At 32.5% G+C, this 24414-nt stretch overlaps 3 protein-coding genes across 3 annotated transcripts; 2 read left to right on the top strand and 1 right to left on the bottom strand.

The window, feature by feature from the left end:
• Positions 1 to 2785: 2785 nt before the first annotated feature.
• LOC100786858 (probable protein S-acyltransferase 17) lies at positions 2786 to 7116 on the top strand. The gene is made up of 10 exons (XM_003554625.5): positions 2786 to 3010; positions 3089 to 3182; positions 4380 to 4474; positions 4574 to 4741; positions 4822 to 4894; positions 5004 to 5056; positions 5648 to 5739; positions 5832 to 5884; positions 5988 to 6113; positions 6559 to 7116. Exons 1-10 carry the CDS (start codon positions 2862 to 2864, stop codon positions 6832 to 6834), a joined length of 1179 nt encoding a protein of 392 aa, XP_003554673.1. The 5' UTR covers positions 2786 to 2861; the 3' UTR covers positions 6835 to 7116.
• A 102-nt stretch (positions 7117 to 7218) lies between these two features.
• On the bottom strand, positions 7219 to 17573 carry LOC100818746 (protein BONZAI 3). The gene is made up of 16 exons (XM_003553694.5): positions 17274 to 17573; positions 11637 to 11684; positions 10922 to 11070; positions 10773 to 10821; positions 9693 to 9749; positions 9405 to 9584; positions 9166 to 9300; positions 9020 to 9081; positions 8820 to 8916; positions 8622 to 8736; positions 8463 to 8539; positions 8212 to 8349; positions 7941 to 8108; positions 7750 to 7863; positions 7537 to 7633; positions 7219 to 7408 (listed from the first exon to the last, which is right to left on the bottom strand). Exons 1-16 carry the CDS (start codon positions 17439 to 17441, stop codon positions 7278 to 7280), a joined length of 1785 nt encoding a protein of 594 aa, XP_003553742.1. The 5' UTR covers positions 17442 to 17573; the 3' UTR covers positions 7219 to 7277.
• LOC102661813 (uncharacterized) lies at positions 12916 to 15686 on the top strand. Its single transcript, XM_041012718.1, has 2 exons — positions 12916 to 15418; positions 15511 to 15686. The coding sequence occupies exons 1-2, from the start codon at positions 13633 to 13635 to the stop codon at positions 15648 to 15650; spliced, it is 1926 nt and encodes a 641-aa protein (XP_040868652.1). The 5' UTR covers positions 12916 to 13632; the 3' UTR covers positions 15651 to 15686.
• Positions 17574 to 24414: the final 6841 nt, after the last annotated feature.

Consider the following 24414-nt stretch of genomic DNA (forward strand, 5'->3'; position numbering starts at 1 on the left):
CTACTAAAAAAATTTATTTATCGAACGGTCAAATAAATTTTTCAGCTAATAAAAAAAATTAAAAGTTAACTGAAATGAATTGTCAAAGATAATCTTATCTAATTGGATTTTTTTATTGTATATTTGAAACACACCGTTTCATTCTTTAATATACACATACATATATAATATAACCCCCTTATAATTTTTAGAAACTCCTGAGACCTCCATTCCTCTCCTAATTCCTTTCTGTCAAGAACCCACCGCATCTCTCAAGCCCTCCCCCTTCATCCCCATTTTTCATCTCTCATCCTTTCACTCTTTATCCTCCATTGTTTCAAAAATTATCAAGTTTATTGTATTCTTGTGACACTCTCAAGCATGAGAAGGTGGTTGGAGTAAAAGAGAACAACACTCATCTCCTTAAAATTCTCTATTTGATCTCTTTAAGGTAAATTTATAACCCATTGAGTTAGATGAGTATTTTATAGCATAGATTAGTTGTGGCTTTTGTGAGAAGGGTTAGAAAACTAAGTATTAGGAATTATTGAAGTTTAGAATCCTATGTATGTTAAATTTGGGAATTTTGTCTATTCTCTTGTTTTTTATTTTAAATGTTTAGATTTTGTGAAAAATCGGTGGTTAATCCTCAAAATGACATTGAAAGACATTGATTGCATCCCTTTTGGTTGTGATTAGCTAATCTACTTAGTGATACTTTTAAATTTTTTTAGGAGAAGCAAGTAAACTCCAAAGTATACTCTTTTTTTTATCTTTGAATTTTAGGAGTACTTGAGAATGAAGTAAAATCTTTGTTTTTGTTTGATTGAAATTTATTCTTTGAGATTCTTAATAATTTTGATAGGGTATTTAAAAATGGATATTGGATTTTTTATTATTATTATGGGTTTATGATTGATTATTGTTCGCTACAATGAAAAACTAATGTAGCCTATGAGTCAAATACTCATAATATATATGTTTTTCATTTGTTACAATGAAGAGATAATATAACCTATGAGTCAAACATACATAGTATATATGTATTTTTCCTATTTGCTGCAACAAAGAGAGAATGCAACCTATGAGTTGAATATCCATAGTTCTTAAAGATCCATTCGCTGCAACGAATAAATAATGCAGCCTACGAACTAAATGTTGTAGTTTTATAATTATCGTTCACCATAATGAAGAGATAATGTAATCTATGTGCACATAGTAGAATGAGGCTTTTTACAAAGTTGTTATTCTTGAATACTAGTTTATATGTAGTTCTAAAAGTTTCCAATGGAGTACACAATAGTTTCTAAAAGTGAGTTATTTATTTTGCTTTTATTTAATGTCATTTGAATTCTTTTTGAATGTAAAGACTTCTGCTATGTTTGTGCTTTCTTTTCTGTCCGCTTTGTATTTTATGCTGTCATCAAGTCTTCGTGACTTATCACTTTCTTTCATTTTTTCCCCTTAAATAAACAAGTGGTTGAATAGTTGACTTTCTGGGATTTGTTGTCTTACCTAGAAATTTGTTTATCTTTTTGGTAGGTCTCCATTGTGTTTGATGAAGAGTATTTTTTTGTGACTCCAGTATAATGCAACTATAGAGATAAGGGTAGGAATAAATATAGAGAAAATTCCTTTATTTTGAGATGTAGATGATCTTATCTTATAAATATGTTTATGGTGTAATTATGATGATTTGAGACACTTTGATGATTAGTATGTATAACTAACATCACTATCAGTTGATATTTTGGATATTATGTCAAGGTACTATGTTGTGATCTATAACCTTGATATCTAAATGTTGGATTTGGATATATATAGATTTGTATCAATATATGATATGTTTTTACAAGTTATTCAATATGAGATTTGTCATGTTTTTAGAGGAAACTTTCAAATTTTCGATAATTCCTTTTAGTTAGTCTTTTAAGTGTGATTTGGAGTGAGATGTTACGCTAGATGGGCTAAGTAAATTATAATTTACGCGGTGGTCATGATCCAAGAGTGATCGTAACTATTTATTTTGGCAGAATGATTTTATTGTTTTTAGTCTATCCCTTACCGTGAAAGAAAAGAATTTGATCATAAAAAATTCCTTGGTATAAAATATTAATGTTTTATTAAGACATGTTTGAGGTTTTTCCATAAGTATAGGCAAAACCTAAAGGCCACATTTAGTTAGAATAAAAATAAAACAAAAAAAAACTCAATTATTCAATAAGTGCCTTAAGGGTTTAAGAAGAAAATAGCATGGTTTTACTTTTTTCTTTTCCTTTTTTAGCTTGGGGCATATGGTTTTCTTTAAAAAATTGAAGAAAAAAATTATGTATACACAATTCAGAATATCTAATCACAACTTATTATATATAATAAATTTATCGACTTTTAAAATAATTATTTTAAAATAATTTGACAATGTAAAATTATTTACACCACCAACCACTATATCACAATTAAACTCTACAAAATTTAGCAGATTAAACTTAGGTTGACTAGCGGTGGAATATTGGTGAATAAATCAAATGAATATGGAGAGTATTTCAACATCAACATTTTTTTTCAAAACTCAGTATTATTATTTCTAAAGACGTATTTATTGACGATTGATTATATTTAATGAACTTAATTTAGGTAAATGAAATATTTGCCAAGTGGCCAACGGAAAAAAAATATTTAATTTAAGCTTTTATTTTAATGATGGAAATGGATCTCCAATAGAAAAAAATTGAGGTAGTGAAATGTCACACCGTTTGTTTTTTATTACAGTAATAAATTTTATTAAAGAATTAATGGTTTGTCACAATTATTTTTTATCAATTGAGACCTAAATGGAGTTAAGAGAAGATTGGATATAGTGATTAACGTCCGATTGATGTGGAATGGGCGTAGAGTGGTTATTGGTGTGCCATGGCTTGGTCACTGCGGTGGTCGTTGTCTCTTTCCTCTGCGGTCGATGGCCAATCTTTGAGGGCACTTTCATCCAACGCATTCACTACTTCCTCACTTTCGGCGCTTACGATTACTTCCTGTATAGAGCTCTTCCATTTTCGCTTCCTTCATTTTCAATTACTTCATCTCTCTCACTCTTTCTCTCTCTCTTTTGCAGGCGTTTCGTTGGCGCTGTTTTTGGCCCTAAGTGTACGGATGCGGTTCTCTCCGTCGAATATTACTGTTGTGATCGTCCCAATCCTCTTCTACAGGTATTATATTATTTTCACCGTTCTTCTTTTTGTTTCGATTCATTGCTCCAATTTGTGCTATCAATTTTAATGTAGTGAAACTCTTCTTCGTATTTCGATGCTTTAACTTATCAGCGCCCAGCATTGTCTTTTGTGGATTGTGACCTGCAACTAACATGACAATGGGATCTATAAGCAGATTTGATTAGAAAAATTGCTTCGTCCAATTCATTACGGAAATAACCTTTTTATGTTATTTAGGTCATGATTTGGGCATTTCTGACATCTGAATACTGCATGTGGCCTTTTTTTTTGTGTGCAATACTATGAATGTCTAGGTAGGGTGCGAGTGCCTTCAGTTGGAACATCTTTTTTTTTTAAAGGATAATGATAATAATGTCCTTAAGTGGCATTATATTCCACTGGTTAAACTATTCACTTAGTCCTCATAGTTGTCCCTATTTTAAGTTTTAGTTCCTACACGAGAAAGCCTTTCTCTATACATTTCAACCAGGACCAAGTATGGAATAAGGCTTCATCCATGAGATTTACAGGATTGAATCCATAACACCTCCCATCTCTTGTCAGTGTTGCTATTTCTGTTCCAGTGGGAGAATTGCATAAAGTGATTCTTTGGCTCTATGGGAAAAGGGCCCACTCTATTAACCCATCTCAAAACATCCCACCACAAAGTCCTAGTTTTGATGCAAGAGAACATAACATGGCTGGCATTTTCCTCTTCAGATTCACATAAAGGACAGCTATAGGAAGGCAAATCCACCTGTCTCCTTCTCAGGTTATCCCTAATAGGTAATCTGTTTTTGAATAATCTCCAAGTGAAAGCAATTGCTCTTGGAGGAACTTTGAGATTCCAAATGATCTTTGAAGCACTATCCTCAATAGCAGCCCTGTCAGCTTCCATCAACAGATTATAAGCTGATTTTGTGGAGTAAATGCCACTAGGTTCAACCATCCAGGTTAGAAAGTCCTTGCTGGAATGCTGGATGTGAACGTTCTCAATCTCAGCCAAGAAAGTTGCTACCATGTCAATTTCATGGTCAAAAAAGTTTCTCCTCCAGATTAACTTCCACTCCCATCTATCCTCAACAAAATCACCCATTATGTTGATATTTCATGGTCAAAAGTCTCTCAGTAAGTTAGTGACTTCTATTGTTATGTTCTCCATTGGTTTGATGATTAAAATTCTGTTTATTGCAGATCATATATATCGTGATAATTGGTGTAACGTATTATTTCATTGCGAAGTCTTGCTTTGCCTATATCCCTGGATACTATTTAAGTGGAATTCACAGGTAGTGTACTCAGGGCCAATGTTGTACTCTTTTTTTGCTTAATGGTTTCTTCAGCATTATTCTATCCTGAATTTTGGTAGACCTTATATTTTTGTTTAGGTACACAAGCTTCTTGGCAGTTGTGGTTGGAATTCTGCTCTTTCTTTTGACCAGCTTTTCTGATCCAGGGACAATAAACACTGAGAATGTTGCTCACTATATTTCTGCTTATCCCTATGATAATATTATTTATTCAGAGAAAGAATGCTCCACTTGCAAAATTCCAAAGTGAGTTTGCTACTGTTGCTGAATTTTGTTGAAATATTGGTTAAATCTATCTATAAAACTGTCTTAATTTTTTTATGCAGACCTGCTAGGTCAAAACACTGCAGCATTTGTGATCGCTGTGTTGCTCGATTTGATCATCACTGTGGATGGATGGTTAGCAATCTTTGAAATTCTCCCTCTTTATAAGATTGCTTGCATTGTTCTCATTTAATATACATCATGTGTTTTTTTGGAGTTGTGCTGAAAGTTGTTTTACTCACAGAACAATTGCATAGGGGAGAAAAACACCCGGTATTTCATGGCTTTTCTATTGTGGTGAGTTCTATATGTATTCTTACACAAGTATCATTTCGTGTAATCTAATCTAACTTGTTCACAAAAGGAACCCCCAAAAGTATGACATGTTAGGAGACTGAGAAAAGATTTAGGAAGTTTCCTTTCCTTAGATAAAATTATTGAACTGAGGTTCACAGAGAGATATGTCAAATTTTGTCGAATCGTAGGATTTAAATCGCAAATCTTAAAATTCTAATAACTATGATCTGTACCTTCTTTTCTCTTTAATAAATCTTATTTCTGTTCTGGACAGGAAACTTCAGTTCCTGCATGTTACTTAAAATGTTTCTGTACCAATTCACTGCTCTTCTGTACCAATTCATTGCTCCACTCTCTCTTAAGTATTAAACTTGTTCAATACATTGTGAACAAGTGCTTTTCAGTATGCTATTTTGGCATCATTCAACGCTTCAGTCTTTTACCCTTTCTATAAGATGTAGTATAAATACTAGAAGATCATAGTAATAAACAATTTAGGGACTGATTTCAACTTTACCATAGATTTGCGATAAGTTATACATTCTTAATCTCTGGTTTTATTTGTATTTGTGATTCTTTCACATCTTGTAGGCATTTCCTTATATGCTTGTATGGAACAGTTGCCATTGTCTTGGTTCTTGCTGGAAGACTGAGAGAATTAAGAGTTGTTGATATTCTAACCGGTAATATAGATTTGCAACTAGTATCTATGTTCAGATTAAGTTGTTTCTTTTACTAATTTTGAGACTTCTCTATCCTTATCATAACACTGCAGTTTATTATGGAATAGAAAATTCTTTTCTGGATTTAGCTCCTAATGTTGTGCAGGTGAGGGATTCTTTTTGTGTGTCTGCATATTGATTGTTATGTATTTCTATTTTGATTGCCTATTTTCCATTTAAGTGGTTAGTGATGTTTTGTTATCATACAGTGGTTGTTGGGATCTTACAACACTCAGATACTTCTTATGGTGTTCCTTGCTATCGTTGGGATGCTGTTAGCTGGTTTCTTCGGTTACCATGCAAAGCTTTGCCTTACCAACACTACCACTAATGAGGTACCTTCTACCTGTAACCTTCAAATGTATTAAGCAATTTTGTTGTAAATGATAAAGGAGCCAGGAAGTGGCAAGGAATCTTTTTATCTTTTTTTCATGTGAACAAAAATCCCCATAAATAGAGAGGGACCAGAATACGATGCATTTAAATAGTTGAATTAGAGATGTAAGTTAGTATGATTGTGGGATCTATGTTGACAAGCCTGCACAAACTGGACGGTTGCTTTATCGTCTGAATTTAAAAGAAAACAATTAAGGTCTGGCTACTTTAATTGTGATGAGTCACCTCTACAGTTTGTGCTGGTTCGTGAATGCAGAATTGTTAATGGTTGCTTATCATTATCCAGTCTTGGTGATTTATTTAGCCATGAAACTGTATGCTTATGAGAGGTGCTAATGACACCCTGATGCTCAATGAAACTAAAGGTTTCTATGTGAATCACAGACTTTTAAGTGGCAAGATTACATGGACTGGCAGAGGAAGCTAAAAGAAGCAAATGTCAGTGCTGAAGCCCTAAAACAAAGTATTGGTGGAATGAGCAGTGAGAAACAGCCCTTGTTGAGCAAATGGAGAGCCTTCTTTCGAAAATCACCTCTAGAAGATGTGGTAGTAGTTAAGAATAATGTTTACGATAAAGGGTTCTTCCACAATATTCAGGAGGTTATTTCCCCTTTCTCTACAAGGCGGTCCTTTACACAAAACAAATTGAAGTCCAGCTGAATATGCTCCTAACATACGTGTCTTTCTAGTGGGTAGTGGGTCTATGCATTTCTTTAGATTACCCAATAAATCATCGTGAAAACCAGAAAAATGATATATTAAATTCTATTTTTAAATTAGAGTTCTAGACTAGATGTAGAGTGAAAATTGATTGTTTGTTAGCCCCCTTGTGTCTCTTTTTTTTTGGGTTGGTTTTGATGTATTATTCCCTATTAGAAAAAAACAGAAAGATACCAGTAGAGGAACCAGGAGTATATCACCCAAGATATATTTTCTTTGCAATATTGATCCCCAAGCAAACCTATTTACAATTCACATCAACGAGCAAATTTCAAAACATGCCAACTTGTTTAGCAGATAAAGATTTTGGCCATTGATTGCCTGCTACGAACCAAATAACATCTTCACTAATCCTTCTCCCTGACGTGCACGAGTTTAAAAATCTATTGCATGGTGGAAGTGGATGCTTTTGAGAAATGGGAAGGCAGTGGGTTAATGCCCCTGCTTCGCATAAAAGACAAAAATTGATCAGGTAGTTCTTCCAAAAGAGCTCGCACAACGGATATCTGCCCACCTGTCAAAAACACATGAGGGTGCATTTAACTTTAAATGGAATGAAATGAGTACAAAACTTGGAGGGGCCAAAATAGGCTAACGAATTGAATCACAAGCAAGTTAATTTGAGAAGCAACTGGTACTTACTTTGTACTTCTCTCATAGGCACAAATTGCACCATATCTCGTGTAGCTACACGACCAGTAGAACTCTCCAACCGACGCCCATTATCAGCATCCAGCACCTGCAATCCACAAGTATATTCATTATTCATTCTCACTAACAACAAAGCATTTTCATGCTACTAAATAATTAATGGGGTCTAAGGAAAAAAACTTGGACAAGGATGAGTAGTAGGACCTCCATGCTCGTGAAATCAGCACTTCCCACTCCAACTATAAGGATCGACAGGGGAAGGTCAGATGCTTCAACCAGAGCATTTATTGTTTCTTGAAGATCCGTAACAACTCCATCCTATGAGAAAATTAACCATTTGATTGGTTATTCATAATCATACCACAACCAGTATCGCCAATTCATTATCTTCTTACCGTTATGATAAGCAATACATAATACTTAGTGCTGCAATGTGATGTAAGAGCATGCGAAGCTATTTGTGCAGCCATGTTGATAACTGGGCCAAATAAAGTGGGTCCTGAGAGAGTGACACGGCATAAAGCACTGGCATAAGCATCCATTATGCCTTCAACTCCTGCAACCTAAACATGAAAGAAAACAAACTGTTAAGGTTAAATTGATAGAATAACAACAATGCAATTGCTATCCCAGGAGGGATAAAGAAGAAAAAGAAAAATTTCTCACCTCAGAGGCACCTGGATTCCCACATAGATTAAAACAGTGGGATACGGTACCACCAGGTATCTTTCCTCCAAAGCCCCAAGCAGGAAACTGCCTATCAGAATCATAAAACTGAATAACTTCTCCAACCTCCATTATAGCCTACAGATAAATACTGTGTTGGTTAGGCAAAACAATGGATCTATTGCGCTTCACATGTTAATGATTGAAAAGTTCATAATCATTCATTCACAAGAAGTAGATATCAAGCTTACCTGTTGGTATGAATTTAGCCGACCATATGCATCAATGTAATGCAAAGAATCTGAATGTTGAGGATTTCCATTTGAAGCTGGACACATGTTGAAGTGCTTGGCAAACTAAGATAAGAAATTCATAATCACCGTGAGCAATAGAAGAAAATTGTTACTTACCAGTGAAATCTACAGCAACCATGAAGTTCAGTTCAAAACCACTAGATATGTAGTCAATAAAACTGAATTGTTCCTTTTCGCAATATTGATCCACAAACAGTTGACCCTTCAGAACCTACATGGAAGAAATTCCAAAAAGTGAGGTTAAGCAAAGGAGTAGAGCAAAAATGTAATTCTATAGCGTAGGTCAACCGACACCTTCTCTTGTCTGTGGCGTGTGGATGGTATGATCAAATTTACGCCTGTTCTTTCTCCGTATAGCTTTTCAAGGTCTGCTACTGACTTCTGCACTTTACTGATTGCAATAAATTTTGATATCAATATATTTTTCATCCATAAACCAGAAAAGTATATGCCCAACAAAAATATAAGCCCGTTTCTAATAATTGCATTATTACCCAATAAGTACATGATCACCGCTGCTATTGAAATCAAAACACTCGATCACTAATGGACTATCCTGCACAGAAGTTTAAAAAATTTCAAAGCTAGATAAATACTATCTGGTAACATCAAATGGTAAGACCAAAGGTGGCAGGCTTACTTTACTTCCAAACTTGTGGCCACTAAGACAAACTGGTTTCCATTTTGGATTTAAATTGTCGTTGATAACTTCAGTCTTGCATATAGGAATATAACCTCCACTCTCAATCATTCTTGATATTCTTAGAAAAGGGTCCTACAAGAAAAACATATATTAGAGATTTTTCGAACGCCAAACAAAAAAAAAATGCACTTAATTAAATAGGGAACATGAATGTAGGTGGGGTATAGAATATGTACACTTTTAGAAAAGACATCCTTGTTATCCAAGTGAGAACAACTCAAGACCATCTCAACTGCACTTTTTGAAGCAACAGTCTCCTCAGCATGAATAGTTATTGCCCCAAGGTTTCTTAAAACACCATGCCCGCTTTTGTTTTGGAGCCTTAAAGATAAGCTCCTACTTGGTTTAGTCACAATCTGTGGCACACACAGTTCACACCAGCGTCACTCAGTGGCTACAATCTCAATTCTCAATGCAACAGTACTAACAAGCAGCACAATGAAAATGAATACAATGATACTGACCTCTGATAAAGTGCAACTGGTCATTCCAAGGAATTCTTGATCTCCCAGTTTTAGCGTCTGCAGGAACAACAGATGAAAAAATTTCTTGGTTTTCAAATATAAACTTCATAAGTCGTCATAACCATTCCCTAAAATATTTGGCAAGAGCAAGAGAGAATAATAAATTTGTAAAAATACTATTGCAATGCAAAATATATTTTAATTATGAAAATCTGCCATAAATTAATGTCTTTAATCACACAGGTTCATATAAAATTGAAGAGAGCACTCAAAAGGATTTATTTTCAAATCTAACCTAAAGTCCGTTCAGGTAAATAACTTTAATTAAAATTTTATTAAATGAATATTTAATATATAATTATATAAACATTTATGTATAAATTGGTTCTATAATAAAAAAAATCAAATAAGGTATAAGCTTTTCTTATAAGCTATTTTAAATAATTCTTTGGACTAAGTTAAAAATATTCTTATGAGAACAACAACAACAACAACAACGTCTTATCCCACTAGGTGGGGTCGGCTACATGGATCAACTTCCGCCATAATGTTCTATCAAGTACCATACTTCTTTATGAGAACATTATAATTTTTTTTTATAAATTATTTCAAATACTTGAACAAATGTTTATTTCATAAGATAAGTTTAAATAAATTGTTCATGAACTTTATAAATTAAATAATTTATCCCCTGATTGGAAAAAGGTAAATTATTCCTATTGAAATCGGTTGCTGTTTGCAATTGACATGATGACAAGGATATATTAACCTTTTCATTTGTAAAATCACTGAATAAAGTAGTTAAATGATTTGCAAAAAAAAAAAAGATTGAAAAAATCCTCCCTTTCCCTCCCCTCTCCCTCCAATCAAACTCTATATTAGTGATTTTTGTGAAGCCATTACATATATATGTTCAAACAAGAATAACATAAATACAGCTAAAATATTTTTCTTTAGAAAAATTCAGCAATCTACGAGTTGGCACTGCTTTGACTCAATCGAAAAGTATCACTGTAAAATCCTGACTGAGCAAACAATGCAGGGTTCATTTAGAGGGCAGAGTTATTATGATTTACAAACCTTGGTGGGAACACTATGATATTTTGTATCAATGTCATACACATGAAATCTGAAAGAAAAGTAAAATATGAGAGGAGTTATATTATTGCAATACAAGCACGCCATTTGTAGCTTGGGAATAGGTGCAAGACAGATCAAGGATGGCTTACTCAAGTGGTTGCACAATTTCGAAGTGAAATGCAACACTAATTTTCTCTATCCACTCTGGATTCAAACAATTCAGAATGACTTCAGTGCGACCTAATTCTTCCAATTTACCATCTCTTTTCTTTGCATAAACTACAACCATGGGATCACTCTGGAAGAATAAGGGGAAAAAATCAGCTAAATTATGCTCACAAAGGCCTATTTGATCAATGTGCATGTACCAAACTAAACTTCCACGAAGATATTGAAACTTTCACATAAAAGATAATTATTTTTATTTTTATGTTTACGAAAAACAAATTTTTGTAAATAACGTCGTTAAACTTGAGATTTACATGAATTTGTGGAGGAACTGTGACTCTGCTAATAAAATTTTACATACTGGTTTCTACAGTCTAAAAAATAACTTCAAAGCATTTGCATGATTAGCATCACTAGATTATTAAGAGTGTAAATGAAAAATAATACATGCTATGTACTTATTGAAAAATAGTAATACTAACATACAAGAAACTTTATTTGTCTAAAATATTTTGGATTGTGATTGCTTTGCCTAGCATAAACAGAGGTAAGGATATTAAGGCAAATGCAAAGGTATTTCAGGAAGAAAAAGAACGGTCACACGTAAATAAGCATGAAACATCGAGAAATAAAAGAAAATGAGAACCATTTCGAATCTTTTGTATAACATTTGCAGCCATTCCATAGAAAATATACCTTTGATGCAATGTCCAGATCAAGTAAGTTAGATGCTGAGAGAGATAACTGTAGCAAAAAAAATAGAAGACCATAATCATTTCCACCATGTCCAGGTTCCAAAAATAACAAATAGTACATTTGAATAAACAAAAAACAAAAATGAACAGAAAAAAAGTTAGAAAACAAACAAATACTCGTGAAAAACCTATACATGCTTTATGATATTAAAAAAAATCCTAAAAACAACACTCGAAAACATTCATTTTGGTGGACGGATTTACTCAGGGTAGCATAAGACATTTGCTAGTTAGCTTTTCTAGAGCTTATGTTTTAGAATCACATTATAAAAAACAAATGCTTGACAACATGAAACTTTAATTTGCGAAATTTAAATCCCCCATTTTTTAATCAATATTTGGCAGTTTATCACATATCTGAACATAAACTTCTATGGTTTTCCAGTAAACAGGTATCTTATAAAATAAATTATCTTCACAAAAGTTTATCTGGCAAATTAACTTCATTAATTTCTACCATTAAATGATATTCGAATTTAACATCATTTTTTTCTTTTGGCGTTGGGGAGACTAAGGAGGGAACTCACAAATGTGATTTTACGTTGTATTGAGAATTTTATCTTGATTTTGATTTTGCAGTTTAGTTTCGAACACACAATAAATTTAACAGTGTTTAGTTGGGATAGAAAAGGAAAAAAAAATAATGTTTGTAAACCTTTTATCAGAGTGGATCCCGCAAGAAGTGAGACCTAAAATATATATTTTTTTACTTTTAATATGTTAGGCATTTTTATCAATATATGTGGTTTTTTTCAGTATAAAGTCTGTTTTACTTTATAAGTACTAATAAAAAATAATTTTAGTTCTCTTATCTTAAAGTCAAGTCAATCTTGCCTTTTATTTGACGAAAAGATTCAGGATAAAATATTTGTTTTAGGCTATATTTAATTCCTAATCGAATCCTAAATTAATAAAAGAAATTTCTTTACACACAATCTTATAACAATTCTTTGATTCATCACAATCTATATTTGTTAGGCTTGGCTTAACTCTCAGATAATTAAGAAAAAAAGACTTAAAGCAAAATTTCTTTACACACAATCTATATAACAATTCTTTGATTCGTTACAATCTATCAATTAATTTAACTTAATAATGTTTTAGTTTATTTTACTCAACTAATTAGAAAACATTTATGATATGATATTTAAAATAATTAATATAAAATCAATAATCTTATTATATATTATATATGATAATAAAATTTCATTACTCTGTACCAGTGTTGTTAAATGGCGGCCATGGCGGCGCCATGGCGGTTTTCCATGGCGGGTTTGCGAAAAAACGCCACCGAATAGCGGTGGCGTGGCGGGTTTGGGATGGCGGCGCCATGGCGGTCGTGGCGGGATGGCGGAAATGGCGGAAATCTTCGGCTTTTGTCCGCGGTAGGAGTTGGGCCGACCCGACCCAACCCTACCCGGTTAGTCATTAAATTAAAACCTTCCACAGCTTGCGTTCAGAACACCTAGCCGTCCCTCCAACAGCTTCCATTCCCTCCCGAACCTGCCTGCGTCCCTCCCGAACCCCGCCGCTCCCAGCCGCCGCCGCGACACCACCCCCTCCCCGCCGCACCCAGCCGCCGCCGCGACGAGGCCCGCAACGCACGAACGGCGCCGACGACCTCCAACGACGAGCCCCGGCAACGCGCGACGAGCCCCCATTTCTCTGTCTCGCGAAAGAAGACGACGAAGAAGAGGAAGGAAGAAGACGGGTCAGCTGATCTGTTTCTTTTTTTTTTTTGGGCTTTTTGCTGTTGACACCCCCCATTTTTCTGTCTATAACTTTTTTTTTTCCTTTTGCTATTTGACACCCCCCGTTTTACTGTCTACAGCTTTTTTTTTCCTTTTGCTATTTGACACCCCTTTTTACTGTTAACAGTCCCTTTTTTTTCGTATTTGACACCACAATTTTTTTTTTTCTGTTCAGACCTCTTTTAAATGGCTGAACCATCATCCGATGCTGCTACTGCAAGTGCAACGAGGAAAAATAAGGCAGACCCAGGCTGGAAATATTGCCATTCACTAGTGGAAGGAGATACAAACACCATTGTTTGTAATTTTTGTGGAAAAATCACTAAGGGAGGAATAACCCGAGCCAAACAACACCTGATTGGGAAGTCGGGCAACGTTGCAGCTTGCAAGAAAACTCCCCCAAATGTAATCGAAGAGTTGAAGGAATATATGGCTACAAAAAAAAGTGGGACCACTTACAGTACTTCTGGCAGTGGTAATATGGCAAATATAAGAGATTTTGAATTTGGTGAATCGATTGGATGTGATGGAAGTGAAGAAGATGAGTTTGCGGACTCTTGTAATGCTGCTGCAAGTGCAAAGACAAAGTGTGGGACTAAAAAAGGACCAATGGACAAATTCTGTAAGAATCCAGAAAATGCAATCAATCGGAGAAAAATGGAGATGCTGAGGCAAATGAACATAAGAGAGTCAATGGATAAGAATGAAGTATTGAAGGTGCATCAACATATTGCTCGCTTTTGGTACCAAGCAAGTTTGTCATTCAACCTCATTAAATTGAAAAGCTTTGAGAACATGGTTGCAGCCATTGGTCAATATGGGCCACATTTGCCCATTCCTAGCTATCATGACATCAGAGTTCCACTCTTGAAGAAGGAAGTTGAATATACTGAAAATTTGATGAAAGGCCATAGGGAGCAATGGGTCAAGTATGGTTGTACTATTATGTATGATGCATGGACTGATCGGAAACAAAGATGCATCATTAATTTTTTGATTAACTCTCAAGCTGGTACCATGTTTTTGAAGTCTGTTGATGGCTCTGATTTTGTGAAGACAGGTGAAAAGCTTTTTGAGTTGCTTGATGCCATTGTGGAGGAAGTTGGAGAAGAGAATGTTGTTCAAGTTGTAACCGATAATGGGAGCAACTATGTTTTAGCGGGTAAGTTGTTGGAGGAGAAAAGGAAACATATTTATTGGACTCCTTGTGCAGCTCATTGTATTGATTTGATGCTTGAAGATATTGGGAAGCTTCCCTTGATAAGGAAGACCATTAGAAGGGCAATTAATCTAGTTGGGTTTATCTATGCCCATTCTAGTACCTTAAGTTTGTTGAGAAATTTTACAAACAAGAGGGAATTGGTGAGACATGCTATTACTAGATTTGCCACTTCTTATCTAACCTTGGAAAGGCTTCACAAAGAGAAAGCCAATATTAGAAAAATGTTTACTTCTGACGAATGGACCTTGAACAAGCTATCTAAGGAGCCTAAGGGAAAAGAAGCTGCAAAGGTAGTGCTCATGCCTTCTTTTTGGAATAGTGTGGTTTACACTCTTAAAGTCATGGCTCCACTTGTGAAAGTGCTTCGTCTTGTGGATGGTGAAAGGAAACCAGCCATGGGCTATATTTATGAAGCAATGGACAAGGCAAAAGAAACAATTATGAAGTCTTTCAACAACAATGAAAGCAAGTACAAAGATGTGTTTGAAATCATTGATAAAAGATGGAATTGTCAGCTTCATAGGCCATTGCATGCAGCTGCCCACTTCTTAAATCCAGAGTTCTTTTATGACAACACTGACTTAGAGTTTGATTTTGAGGTCACCAATGGTTTGTTTGAGTGCATTAAGAAGTTGATTCCACAATTTGATGTGCAACAGAAAATTCTAACCGAGTTGCATCTTTACAAGATTGGTGTTGACCACTTTGGTTCCGACTTTGCAATGGCTCAAAGGAAAACCCATTCTCCTAGTAAGAAACTTTTATCATACTATTTTTTTTATGTATTAGTGTTAGAATTCAGAATTCTAAGTTATGCTCTTGGTTGGTAATTGGTATTGCAGCATATTGGTGGCGAATGTTTGGGTCACAAACTCCAAATTTGCAGAAGCTGGCTATTAAGATTTTGAGTTTGACTTGCAGTGCTTCAGGATGTGAAAGAAATTGGAGTGTGTTTGAGCAAGTAATTGTGACAAAACTCTAACTATACTTTTTAATTTTATTTAATTTTGATGATCAAGTTATATTTGGAGTATATTTGAGATTGAAATCAACATTTATTTGTTATGTTGTAGATTCATTCCAAAAAAGAAATAGGCTTGAGCACAAGAGGTTGCATGATTTGGTGTTTGTCAAATACAACCAACAATTGAAGCAAAGATATAATGCAAGAGATGAAATTGATCCAATTTCTCTTAATGATATTGATGTATGCAATGAATGGCTCGTGGGAGAGATGGATCAAGATGATGATAATGATGCTGGAAATGATTTGGTATTTGAAGATGATGATGCTCTAAATTGGGCAACTGTGTATCAGGCTTCGGGGGTTGGAGAGTGTAGGATGTATACTAGGCGGAAAAAGCAAAAAACAAGTGTTGCTGCTGCCCAAACTTCTAAAAAACAGGCAATGGTTGTTGGATCTTCATCAAGGAAGCAAAAAGCAGTCCAAGAAAATGATGAGGATCTAGATGTTGAGGAGAATATTGATGTTGAATCTGAAGAAGAAGAAATCATGGTCAATTTTGAGGCGTCTGATGGGGAAGAGGGAGAGGGAGATGCTCCATTACCATATGATAACAACGAAGATGATTATGTTGGGATTGGAGAAGATGATTAGAGCCTCAACCTTCACTTTGCACTTTGCATTATGTTTTTATCATTTTCTTATTTTGAACTCTTTAATGAGTTTATTTGGTGTTGGTACTTGATTATTGTATGAACTCATGAAACTTTTTTAGTTTATTTGAATGCAATCCTTTGTTTTTTTCAATTTCAATGAGTTTATATATATGTTTTTTTTTTTTTTGTGTCCGCCATGACATCCGCCATTTTCCGCTACGCCATCCGCCATATTTTTATGGCGGATTTTTGACTTTCCGCCATGAACCGCCATCCACCATTAACAACATTGCTCTGTACATATTGTTTATTCACAACTTTATCATTCTATTTTTTTCTAATCCAGAATATCACCTAACTAAAAACATATAATACTAATTCTTTTGAGGTAATTAATATCTTTCAACAAATGAGGGTAGATTCTTTGTTTAGAGTTTATTGATCATATATTTCACAATGTAAAAATATAGTTGAATCATAATTATTGTTAATATAATTATTAAAATAATTACCATAAAATTTAATAAATTTATCATATATAATAAATTGTGATTATTTACACTGTGAAAATATAATTCTTTTTCTCTATTCTTAACATATAATAATAAATATATTTATATCCTGTCTAGACAAGATTCTCTTGACTCTCTTATGTGCGTTGAAATTCTTTCTCTCTCCTTCCATCCTTTGTTTATGTGAAAATCTTCTCCTTGTCTTTTCCCTGATTACCTTATTAATTTGGTTTGATTGGAAGAAGATATACAACAAAAGATTGACCTCACTCGTTCTTCGCAGGAAAAAGCGTATAAAGCACAACAACAACTATTAAAAAAGAAGAAGAAAAAGTATAACTGAAATTTTTCTTTAACTTTTTCAGAAAAGTCCGCGAAACAAATAAACCAAAATTGTGGCGATAATGAATAGGTTGAGTGGACGCATTGTGTGAGAATGACAATATTAATTAGTGATTAAGATAGAAAAGTACCTCAACTTGCGTGAACAATTGTTGAAACCCTTGCGTCTTGTAAAAGAAATCAACAGCGTCGTTTTGGCCCCCATTGTTGTTCGTCGTGGCGCCAGTGCCAGTGGCTTCATTGCTCTTCCCTCCCACCGCTTGCTTCCCTCCTTTGATATCTGAAAAACACGTTCCCATTCTCTCTCTGCAAAAATATGTTCCTAGCTAATTTCTATATCGCCAGTGAGCGATTAGATTAGGGTTTTTTTTTTATCTGTTTCTAAATTTTGTTGTTATTATGTATTTAATTTAATAACGTTTTTGTCAAAAACTGGCTATAAAGAGCAATGTGTTGAGTTGCCTTTCTTCGTTACCTTTTATAGCTCATAACGGAAGCTTCTGTTGATTTGATTTCTATTGTTCTCCGTTACAGTGTGTTTGGATAAATATGTTGGAATATTTTATTATAAAATTAAATTTAAATTATTTGAATTAATTCAATTTAAAATTAATTTTTAACATAGAATAATTTTTTAACGTGGAATCAAACACGCATTCAAACCTTTACATGTATTATGCAATGCCATGACGCGCATGCAAATGCAATGTATGTTGATCATTTCAATGTTAATCAACAAACATTTTAAAAAACTTGCGGAACAATCAAGAGATTTTGTATTTCTAGCATGTCATTATGATATGGTTCTAATGTCCCCACAACATAAATAAAAACCTAATATAAATGTCAACAAACATTTAATTATTTTTTTGGAAAATAAAAGGCCAGCTGACAAAAGATGAGGAATGTCTTACTCATTTCTCGTAGGTGTGTGATTTCCAAGTAGGAGCATACTTTTAGATAGATTTCCTGAGAGTGTGTTTGGATAAGAAAATTTAAAATTTTGAGAAATTTTAAATTTTAAGGATTTTAAATACTTCAATTGAAATTATTTTATTTTCAAAATTTTGTGTTTGGATAAAAAAATAAAATTATGAGGGTGAAAGAAAATAAATGCAGAAAGAAAAGAATATATGGTTGATGTGTTTCGAAAGAGAAGAAAAGAATATTGATGCAACATAGGAAGTGACAAGAAAATCGAAAAATATGGTCGTACACTACCACACCCGACCACAACATATCAACGACATAAGCAATGGCCCAGGCCCTTGACGCCAACGAACACCTTCGTCCCATAATGGGCTGTGACAGTTGCTCCCCTGACTGACGAATACAATTCTACGTGTTTTCCTACGTCCACACTCGATCGACGCTTCGCGAACTTAGACGATATTTCTTGAAGAAGAAGATCATCATTGTAAGGGAAATTGTTTGGAAGGTTTTTCTATCAAAAGAAGAGAGTTTTAATTTCTCATCTTTTAAAAGAAAATTAAAATTATACATTTTTAGTTGTTTAAAATTCAGTTTTAAAATTTTAAAAATTTAAATTTTTCATAAAAAAATATAAATAATGAATTTTAGATTAAAGAAATTTAAATTCTCTGGTAACTTATTTTTCTTATTTAAAATTCTCTATCCAAATATTTAATTATTTTCAACAATTTCAAACCTTATTTAGTATCTTTTAAATAATCTTTCGACTTATTTTATATAGTAAATATTCAATGTTTTTTATATGTTTTCAAGACTTTAAATATATATATATATATATATATATATATATATATATATATATATATATATTATTTAATACGTTTTATAAAATATTCAAAAGATTTGGAGGAAGTTTTATAAGAAGATATAACATTATTTTTTAATGAAATATCTAAAGCATATTCATCCCTATTAAAGTTTTGAAAATGGCATTATTTTTAAAATCTAAATATACATTACACTTTAATTTATTTTAATATAAATAACTTCTTTTTAGAAATAAACTTATATCTTATATCCTCAACATTAATAGTTATCGTGTACAGTGAGATTTTATATTTTTAGTAACTTTTTATTTAATATTATCGTTAATTTTTTAGTTAATAGTGTATTCACTTAATTTAAAATTTAAACACAAAAAATTCATAATACTTTTAAATATTATTTTAGAAACTACATATATCCTTCAAATATCATAATACTTTAAGTATTTATTGTAATTAAATATTTAAAACTTTAATTTGAAACTAATGTTTAAATTGAAATTATCTCGTGCAAATTGATTTTCGCTCTTGATAGTTAAATATATTATTTTAAAGAGAGTAAATTATGTTGACATATTTCGGATTTTTGAGATTGTTTGTAAGTCTTGCTTTTGTAAGGTTGACACGACAACCTAGTTTTGTAGACATACAAGGTGTAGTGTTTTTTAAATAAGGATTTTAATATAACGTGTAAGAAGTGTTAGTGTAATATTTTTTAAATAATTAGGGGTTAGTAATTAGTATAATATATAAAAAGTATAATATATATATCTCAAATAATTAAAAGATTTAGTGTAAAGGTAAAAGAATGAGAAGTGTCCAGACAACTTTGACGAAATTTCAGAAATATCAATGTAATTTACCCTATTTTCAGAAATAACACCCGAAATTGAATTGGAAAGGTTTGGTTTGTGCAACACCCCTTCCAATGGGCAGGGCTGAATCATGACTTTATGACTCAAGCTCTTCCTCACGTTTTATCACAGACGGGTTTTGATGCTGTGTAATTGGGTGGGATTTCATTATGGATTACATCAATTTTTCATTTTTTTTTTCTCTTTTGTTTGCCATATGCGATCTCATTATGTTTTATTTCTTTATTTTTTTTAGGTGCTTGCTTGGAAGGATCACACAAATGGATTCATTGGCCTCTTTTTCTTCTCTAAACTCTTTACTATCAAAATATTTTGTTATTTTTTCTTTTTTCTTGATTTTTTCCTTTTTTGGATTCAAATTTTTATTTGTTTTTTTGTCTTATTAGGTGGTTCAAACTTCAAAGGCTTTATTTATGCCCAAACGAGTTTCTTCTCCTTAATCTCTCACAGATTTTAAACTTAACCCATTTTAGTTTTCAATGCCCTCTATCTGTATGTTTTTGTTAATTTTGGTTACCGAAAAGTGAAAATTCTCAACAATTATTTTTATTGAAAAATCCAAGAATATTATTTTTGTATTTAGGAATGATTTTTAAATTTAATTAAAAAGAACAACCTGTGTATCACACTGTTAAAATGACTAGTTATTAATACATTCTGACACATTCTTTTGAATAACTCTACAATTAACCGATTATTTTTTGAAAATATGAACTTTTCTTATTTAATATTGATATTTAATGTGATAAACTTAGTACGAAACTCTCAAACTGACTGACTCCAAAAAGGGGTTAGTCTACGAAACATAGAAGAATATAATATTCAATACGTCTGAAGAAATGGTTTGCTTCCCGTTTACCGAACATGATGCTACTAAAACCATATATCAAAGTATTCCACCAAACAGAACATGTGGCCCACGTAACAAAAATTATTATTTTCTTCCGAGAAATTTTAGCGATTAAACGTAGAAATTGTTTTCTGCTATAGTTAGTTAGAAGGGACGGATTCAGATCAAATATAACAAAGAAGGACCGGCGGAATTATTTAAATACCTAATTTATAATAAATGTTTTTTTTTATGAATAATGAATTTCATAAAAATATTTATTATTAATTTTATGTGTCAAATTAGAGATAAGATCCTATCTACTGTAAGAAGAATATTAAATGAACATCAAATATTTATTGCATAGCCTAGTTTTTAAACTATGTTCTTAAGAAAATAAATGAGACTCATTAAATGGTTGAATATGTTAATGTTCTCTTCTTAAAAAGATTCACTATCCTTTATATAGCCTGTTGAGTTGTAAGGCTTTTAAAGTTGTAAAACAAGTTTTTAAAAAACAATAAGGGGGGTTGCGATTACATCGATTGCATTTATATCTAACACCACCAAAATGATCACAAATTAAATCTTGGTTGTAACCAAGGAGATAAACAAAATCAAGAGCGAAGAATTCTAAACTAATGTTGTTTGGTGCGGATACCCATGCTAGAATGTGATCGACAAGGAAATTAAGCATGCCAGAATACGACGTTTGGAGGATAAAGCCATAAAGAGAGAATCCAGTGATTATTTGACAATTTCATAAACAAATTATGGAAGTTAACGAAATCTTGTTATAAATGGGAAATAAGAAAGAAGAATAAGGAGTATATCACCCAATATTTTCTTTGAAATATTGATACCCAAGCAATTCATTATCTTCTTACCATTATGATAAGCAATGCATAATACTTGGTGTTGTTATGTGATGTGAGGGACTGGACAGCCATTTGTGCGGCCATGTTGATAACTGGGTCAAATAAAGTGCGTCCTGAGAGAGTGACACTGCGTAAAGCACTGGCATAAGCATCCATTATGCCTTCAACTCCTACAACCTATGCATGAAAGTTAATTTTAAATTCATAGAACAACAACAATACAATTGCTATCCCAGGAGGGATAAAGAAGAAGAATTTCTCACCTCAGAGGCACCTGGACTCTCCCATTTTGCAATTTTGCACCTATGCCCAAATTCAGCTTAAGCCAAAAGCTGTTTTGCTGAAACTAATATTCCTCTGCAACTTTCTTTTTCATCTTTTCTAAAAAGAAATTTCAATTTGGGTCCTCCAATCTCAACTTAAATACATTTGAGCTGAAATTTTAACTTCAAACTTTCATTAAATTTTGCTTCAAAAAATTACAATTTAATCTAATTCAAAATCCTACAAAATAGTTCATCAATAAGCATCTGTAAATCTAACAGAATAACAAATTAAAGAGAACAAACTACAACTTAACAATTTACATAAAAAAGACATAAAAAAGTCCTAAATAAGAGAAAAAAAATAAAATAATTATCTAAATCTACATGTTTCAATTAAGTATTTTTGACAATTATCAATACTATTATGATAGTTTATGGAGCATGCATGGTCCAACAAGAGTTATTTAAGATTTTAAATTTTTATGTATTCTCGTTATAAAGATGGCCTTTACATAATTATTGGATCACAAATCATTTTAACAAGTGTTTGGTCATAGTCTAATCGTTCACGCTGTAGTTAATCTCGTTGCGCATGGGTCGAGCTACTTATAGACTCATGTTCGGTCATAGTTGTAGAGTGACGTCATTTTTGTGTCCCAAGAACACCATGCTTCAACTCTTGGACTCGTCCGTCAAACCAGGAAATACACTGCAGATTCCTTTTATTGAGTCATGATAAGCGTTTTTTAATGGTGGTACTTATGTTTATGATTATGTTTCAACTTAAAATTTTATGCATATTATCTCTAATCCTCAATAAATAAGTTGATCCTAATGGTTCATGTGCGTTAATTTTTAGATATTTTGTATTCAAATTTGTTGTTTTTATTTCTCTTTTTCTATAATATCATATCACTTATTCCAATTGATATTCTATAAAAATATGTTTACATAAACTTTTGTACCTATATTTTTTTTATAAATATTTTCATAAATACTTATAAAAAATAAGAAAGAAAATCTTCATAAGTTAATATTAATTTATATATAAGCTATCTGTAGAATTTTTCTAATACTGACTTCTCTAAAAACTTTTTTTTTTTGGCTTATTCTGACTCACCCATAAACTAATTTTAGTTGTTGGTTTGAATAGAATCAAACTTGATACAAGTGTCGGATTCAATTTTTGTGAATAGAAAAAATATATTTAAAGACAAAGACTTCACTTAAGCAACTTATCAGTACTTTAGTATGTCCATCCTTTAATATCTTAATATGAGAAAGAAATTAAGATAACATGTGTTTCATGGAATTTTCTTACATTTTCAGGAATATAGAATGCAAATATCATTCTTAGCTATTTTAAAAAATATATGTTTGGTTAGATTTTAATATTCATGGGAATAGTTTTTAATTTAAACAAAAAAAAAAGTTGTATGTGTATTAGACAATAAATTGTCACATTATCGTGAGAATATCACTTTCTCACCCTCTCCTAATGAAAATATAAATGTAAAAAAACATGATAAAAAAGAAAATTATAACATTATCAAGAATTAATAATGCACAAAAATATTTTTTAAAAACTTGTAACAAACAAAAAATGTATATTCTCGTCTTCATATATGAGAATCCAGCAAAATTCCATAAATAAACGTTTTGAAAGCATGAAAATAATAAAAACTGAATTTGGTCAACGATTTTTATGCACTAAGCTTTATATCAATTTTTGTCTTTTTGAGCCTCAAATTTTTTCCTTTTTAAAATATGCAAGATCACTTGTTGCTACTTGCATATGCTACATCATTTTAGTGTATGTTTGGATTCAGTGGCATCATCCAAGATGGAGGGCTCTTTCAATCTCAGCTGATCAACATTGAAGACGGGGTGGCGGGCAATTATAGTTTGAACGCATTCTCCTCGACCTTCTCTTACATAGTGAATGCTTTAAGCTTGCGGTTGGTACCCTTCCTTAGGCAAGTTCAATCCTTGCATTCAAATAAGGGAATGGTCTCAAGCTTGATATTTTCTTTCTCGATTGATACCAGCACACAAAGATCTTCCCTATGAACAGGAGGCAAGATTTCTGCTAGCTAGGGATTGGGGTAGGATAAAACGGCACCCACTACAATGAAGAAGACTTTGCAAAAAAGACTATTTTCTATTCTTTCTTGTCTATAGGATTCTGTTGAGAATAGGAAACAAGCATCCCCATCCGATTTCATGCCGGTTGTCCTAACAAGCCTAATTCTTAAAATAATAATTTATTTCGCACTAATAATATGATTAAAAAATAATAATAAATACAAACAATAATCAGTGTATAACATTTCATGCTTGTTTTTCTTTCTAAATTTATTTATAACCCAAGTCAACTCAAAAATAAAATAAAGTGTTCATATTACACATAAATTATATTAAAGAAAATTTTGCAAATAAAAATACTAACAATGCACTATATAGTACTTTTTTTAACACACTCGATTATTGACAATTTTTTTGAAAATTACCAAATTTTATAAGTCTTGCTTTATCTAATAAATCTCACTCATAATCATCTAATTTCTAATAAATTTGGATATATAATAAAGAATACATAAGAAAGAACATATTAGAGAGTGTTTCATTAAACATCTCCGTTTGTAAAATAAACCCATATTATGTGAT

The sequence above is a fragment of the Glycine max genome, chromosome 19 (assembly GCF_000004515.6).
Source record: "Glycine max cultivar Williams 82 chromosome 19, Glycine_max_v4.0, whole genome shotgun sequence".
Taxonomy (NCBI): Eukaryota; Viridiplantae; Streptophyta; class Magnoliopsida; order Fabales; family Fabaceae; genus Glycine; species Glycine max.

Excerpts from the sequence above, each read along its gene's own strand:
- LOC100786858 (XM_003554625.5), top strand. The coding sequence starts at position 2,862 with ATGGGCGTAGAGTGGTTATTGGTGTGCCATGGCTTGGTCACTGCGGTG. Across the intron at positions 4,742-4,821 it reads TCCACTTGCAAAATTCCAAA|ACCTGCTAGGTCAAAACACT; the intron begins GTGAGTTTGCTA and ends TTTTTTATGCAG. Across the intron at positions 5,885-5,987 it reads TAGCTCCTAATGTTGTGCAG|TGGTTGTTGGGATCTTACAA; the intron begins GTGAGGGATTCT and ends GTTATCATACAG.
- LOC102661813 (XM_041012718.1), top strand. The coding sequence starts at position 13,633 with ATGGCTGAACCATCATCCGATGCTGCTACTGCAAGTGCAACGAGGAAA. Across the intron at positions 15,419-15,510 it reads AAGGAAAACCCATTCTCCTA|CATATTGGTGGCGAATGTTT; the intron begins GTAAGAAACTTT and ends TTGGTATTGCAG.
- LOC100818746 (XM_003553694.5), bottom strand. The coding sequence starts at position 17,441 with ATGGGAACGTGTTTTTCAGATATCAAAGGAGGGAAGCAAGCGGTGGGA. Across the intron at positions 9,585-9,692 it reads CCAGTTGCACTTTATCAGAG|ATTGTGACTAAACCAAGTAG; the intron begins GTCAGTATCATT and ends TGTGTGCCACAG. Across the intron at positions 8,917-9,019 it reads GGTGATCATGTACTTATTGG|TAAAGTGCAGAAGTCAGTAG; the intron begins GTAATAATGCAA and ends TATTGCAATCAG.